The sequence below is a fragment of the Balaenoptera ricei genome, chromosome 11, assembly GCF_028023285.1.
Source record: "Balaenoptera ricei isolate mBalRic1 chromosome 11, mBalRic1.hap2, whole genome shotgun sequence".
NCBI classification, from domain to species: domain Eukaryota; kingdom Metazoa; phylum Chordata; class Mammalia; order Artiodactyla; family Balaenopteridae; genus Balaenoptera; species Balaenoptera ricei.
Genome location: NC_082649.1, coordinates 67,053,701 through 67,059,055, shown reverse-complemented (window position 1 = coordinate 67,059,055; position 5,355 = coordinate 67,053,701). Strand labels below are relative to the sequence as shown.

General features: G+C 52.8%; 1 protein-coding gene across 1 annotated transcript; it reads right to left on the bottom strand.

Annotated features, from left to right (window-relative positions):
- Positions 1–2,169: 2,169 nt before the first annotated feature.
- On the bottom strand, positions 2,170–4,296 carry LOC132374125 (cathelicidin-5-like). The gene is given in 6 exon segments (XM_059937625.1): positions 2,170–2,271; positions 2,879–2,950; positions 3,093–3,200; positions 3,810–3,850; positions 3,853–4,203; positions 4,206–4,296. Coding segments are annotated over 6 exon segments (765 nt in total).
- Positions 4,297–5,355: the final 1,059 nt, after the last annotated feature.

Sequence of the window (5,355 nt, the reverse complement as noted above, 5' to 3'; positions counted from 1 at the left end):
TGACCCACCCCCTTGCATGCCTCCCTTGAGCACTGAACTGAGTGTCACTTCTCACTCTACCATGCCAGTCCCTCTGCTTTTCCTAAGCAGTTTTCTCCCCAGAACACCCTCTTTCCCCCTTGCTGGGCTCAGGTCCCCTCCATTGCACACGCATCACACTGTAGCCATCACATGCAAATGGAACTCACCATCCAGAGTTTTACTCTCAGGGAGGACTGACAAGCGAAGCATGCCATGGACTGATGCTCTATGCCATTCATGAAAGTCTATTACCTGTTTTCTCAGGGGTAAGAGGTCTAATGGTCAAACGGCAGACTCTCTCACCAGTCAATCACTGTAGAAGGCACTGACAAGGCCTCCATGCCTCCCTGCCTGTTATGTCTCCTTCTCAAAGGTTGCAATGGAAAAAATGTTTGCATCATCTCCTTTCTGCTATCAGTGGTCACGTATGCATGTTGAGGGCCTGGTCCCAGGCAAGGGACAACTGGCCAACATCCATGTAAAATGTAAAAGGACAAGACAGGGCTGAGGCTATAGGTGGGTTGTCATGGAAGCAGGATGGGCAGTCACGGGAGGAAATTGGAAACAGATGTGATCAGCACAGGCCCATATCATCCTGATGAGTGATCCGTCTCTCAGGTTGGGCAGTGATGTACCAGCTATGACAAAAATGATGGGTAATATTTGCTGATTTCCATGATGGAAATACTTCCACCAAGGCCAATTTCAAGCTACCAAGAGTTTAACAACGAGCTCAAAAAAATCCTGACCATTTAACAATTGGCACTGGCAAGCCTGTATCCTCTGGCACAGACACAACACAGACCCCTGGGTGTCCTCTGTGAAGTTTCCTCCCTCAACTTGGGTTGATGTAGAGTGAGAAGCAGGAGGTTCCTCTAACCTTCCTGAAATCAGCCCCACCTGCTCACCAAGAGGAGACAAGCCTGACAGGTAACAAAGTAAATGCCCTGTGAGATCCTGTCCTCTGTCCCTCTCAGAGAGGGGAATCTCTGTCTTGGTTCAGGTTGGCCCACAAGCAGACCTAAGACAAGCATTTAGTGGAAGTAGTTTGTTTGGGAGGTGATTCCAGAAAGCTCCAGCACGAATGTAGAGAAGGGAGACAGGGCAGGACCCGAGTCAGAAGAGGACGTGTCAATGAACAGGTCACAGAAGTGGGCAACAGGGGCTCAAGCCAGCTGGGGACCTCAGGGGGAGGTGTGACACGTCTGGGAGTGGGCCCCCCAAGGAGTGAGGAAGAGGAGGTATTTTTCCACTAAGTCCCCCCAGTGGTTGGTTGAGGCTGCTCCCTGGGTTCAAACTCCCCAATGTTTCCAGTCTGCCCCAGAGCAAAGGTCAGCTAGAGAATGGGAGGGAACAGGATGTGCACAGTGTCTGAAACACCCAGGCACACAGAGATGTGACCCGTGTGTCACTCTGTGTGTCTCTCACATTCATGCAGAGCTGTTCACCCAGATGAGCAGCATGCTTGTTTTTAATGGTGCAAATTTTTGTACCATGTGATCCCTACACACAAGCCCACCACAGAAATCTGAGACCCAGCTGAAGAAACAGTGATGTGTCTCAATGCCAAAGGAAAAGCAAGGAGGGGTGGGCTTTCCAGAGTTAAGATTGTCAAGGAGAAGTGAAACGCTATGGGCATTGTACCTGTAGGCTTAGCCCTGAGACTGAACTGCGTCTCTGTGAGCGTTTAACAAATGCCTGGCCCCTCCGGACTGTCACCTCCATGTGAGCAAGGACAGCATCCCCACCAGCACTGCACACAGAGCAGGTCTCCTTAAGTCCCTACTGGGGGTTGGAGGAGGAGGGCAGAGGCGTGTGAAGGGCACGGGAGGGACCCGAGAATGGAGACGCTGTGCTGGACCTCTTGGCCCTGCTGCCTCTCCCCATGCCCGCCTGGAAGGAACAGGGGTGTCCCCCATGACTGTGTTTACAGGAGTGATCACACACACACACACACACACACACACACACACACACACCCAAAAGAGGCTTCCCAGAGTTAAGGACTCGGTGCTGGTAAGTGGGAGGAGGGGAGACAAATGAAATTGAGGCCTGGAGTAAGTTGCTTTCACAAGAATTTATTTCTCAGAGTCCAGAAGTCTGAACCAGGGCAGGCAGACCCTTAGGACTTTTCCCTGGGCTCACAATTCACCCAATTAATCTGATTATTGGGACGATAATTGGGCCATACTTCTTCCAACCTCTTAGTATCTTCCTACCCAGGTTTCGCAGTCCCCGGACACTCTGGGGCTATGCAACAGGAAGAAACAAGTTACTATGGAAAATGGGCCCAGGGTAAGACCAGAATCCTCCCCACGTGGACATCCCCACTAAGTGGGTGACTTCAGGAGACTTTGGGCCCCAGTTCACTTTCTGACTGTTACCTTTAGAGCATGTGGTTGAAACCCTACACACACACAGACATATGGGGAAACTGGGGCCCACAGATGGCAAGGGGTTTCCCAGGGTCACAAGCCCATCCCATCAAAGCTGGATGGGAGCAGGGGCTGAAAGCACATTACTCTAGTCAGTGCCTCTCAGAATTCAGCAGTCAGAATCCCCTGGAGGCCTGGTGAAAATACAAATGGCTGGGCCCCAGCCCAGAGTCTGATTCAGGAGGTCTGAGTGGGGCCTGGGAATCTGCCTTTCTGTCAGGTTCCCGGGTGGGGACCCCACTTAGAGAACCACTGCTCTAAGGGATGGCAGAGCCCGTCCTGGAGGCCTGGGGCTCGGGTGAGGGAGGGACCAGGGTAGGAGGGCCTTTCTCTGCCCTGGAAGGGGCAGTGGGTATTTGGTCCAAAGGATGTTCCACAACCCACCCTGTTATTAGCTCCACAACACAGAACGGGCCACTCACCACAGTGCAAGTGATATCAAAGTTGTCCCTGACCTGAGCCAGCATGACTGTCCCCACACACTCTTTCACCAGCTGTAAGGGGAGGCTCGAGTTCAAACTAGAACCCCCGGACCATTGCCTCCCAGCCTCAGCCCAGGGGCTGGAAATCTTCCCTGAAGCCCCCTATTCAGCTCCCTGGGAAGCATCCACCAGCACTCTAAGCCCCCAACCTCACCCCATTCTCCTTGAAGTCACACTGTTCCGGGGGCTGCTGGGTCGTCCTGGGGCACACGGTCTCCTTCACCGTGAAGCTCACAGGCTTTGGGGTGTCCAGGTTCTCGTCCTGGTCAAGGATCAAAGTGGGATGACTGGGCACAAGCTCATGCTTCCTTCTCTGATCTGTCTCCCTGCCCCCACCTAGACGGCAGCCTCTCCAGCCCCTCCTGTGTGCCTGGCCCTGGGCTTGGTGCTGGGTGCACAGGGGAAGGGGGCAGAGCCCACTCCTGGCCTCGTGGGCACACAGAGAGCAGGAGTGGATCTCACACCAGCTCTGATGAGAACACCTTCCCCACGGAGGGGCGGAGGCAAGTCAGGGACCACCTGCAGGGAAACACCTTGTCACTGGTACCTCCAGGCTGAGCAGAGCCCTCCCTGGTAGGGAGACAACAAGGAACAGAGGGGACTTAAAGCAGGGAAGTCACATCACAGACCGAGTAACTGCCCCCCCATCCCTGGAGCTCCCAGAAAGCCCTGGAGCCCAGGGCACCTGTTCCCACAGTAGAGCTGCTAAGTCAGGAAGCCTCATGCTGGGAGGGGACCCAGCTCTGGGAAGGTTTCCTGGAAGAGGTGGGAGCCCACCTTCCTGACAGGAGGTACAGCCTGAGCAGAGGGGGTGACAATGTGGCCAGGGCTGGTGGGAGGTGGCCCCCTTCCCAGGCCCCTCCTGACTCACGGCCTTGGGAGGCGTGTCCAGCTCCAGGAGGCGGTAGAGATAGCTTCTAAGGACCGCTCGTTGAGCTGATCCAAAGCACGAAACACAACTTCCCTGTAGCTGAGGGCCTGGGAGCTGGCCGAGGGCACCACTAGTCCCAGCAGCAGTAGCCACAGTGGCCACCGCCCCAGGGCGAGGCTGGCCCTCTGAGTCTCCATGGTCCCCAAGTCGGCCTCCTCCCAGCATGCAGGACCCTCCTTTATGCCCCTCCTGGGCCTGATGCAATGGCTCAACCACATGTCTTCTTGACCTGCCCCATCCCTGATCTCCTCCCCGGCTGTGAGCTGGACTTGCCTCAGCCCCTGCTGTTGCCTCACGGGATTGCTGGGCAGTGGGTGAGGGAAGCCTCCTGTGAAGGTGAAGAAATGGTTTCTCCATCTCCCTGACAACGTCTTGGCCTCTCCTGGGGCCCATGGGGAGTGTCTTAGGCAGGGTTGCTCAAGAGCATTGAGTCCTCCAGGAGAGGGAGGACCAGTCTCTGTCTTACATCCCCTCTGCCTCCACACTCTGGCCTCCGCAGGAATAGGGTAAAGGAGTGTATTCAGCACTCAATCTCCTCCTCTAGGCACTGCCTGGCACACAGTAGTCATCAGTTAATGTTGATGAGTGGATGACTGTACCCAGCCCCTTCTAGAGCCTTACACACCTAGCCAAACCCTAGGCAGACAGTCAACCCCACACCATCTTGTCTTCTGGGCCCAGCCCTCAGCCAGTCAGGGGCTTGGCTCCATTTGTCCCCTCTCCTGGATTCTTCTCCACTGACTTTCTCACTCTAAAAATGTCCCATCCCAAGTCCCTGCCAGCCGTGGCCTATTGCCCTGGCCCCTCCCAACCAAGCCTCAAGAAGAGTCATGTAGAATTTTAAAAGTTCAATCTGGGATTCCTTATGAAAAGTTCCAGCAAAGCAGACTTAAAGGAGCCTATATGGTCAGTCACTTTTTCTTGCTGTACTTATATAAATAATCAGGCCAAGTTTATTGAAACTAGACTTAATTTGCAAGCAAATTAGTCTTATGCTGGTTATCTTTGATAAAAATGGGGGTAATTGTAGACAGAAAAATTATGTTTCAGTAGAAGATTTAATATGTACTTGAGGATATTAAATACTAGTTCTGTTCATTGTCATTGAGGTTTTGTTGTCTACCCATAAATTGGTCTGGATACTGATTTCTCCTCATTTCCTCTAATATCTGGCTACAACTCTCCAAACTAATGTTTCTAATTTTTCTCCCATCCTCCTGACTTGGAATCATTGAGAACTAAAACTGCCCTTTTCCTGAAGCTATGCAGGCTAAAATAGGACAACTTAATATAAATATCAGAGAAATCACCATAACAGCTCATGTATGGACAATCTTCATGTCTGTTGCTGTGTGGGCCACTCAGAAGCATCACCAGAGATTCAAACTGTGACCCAGGAAAATCTATTAGATTGCTACTGTCTGCTCTCACTCCATTTGAAGAGGATTTAAGCCCAACACCTAGAAATCTGGCTGCCTTCAGAAGT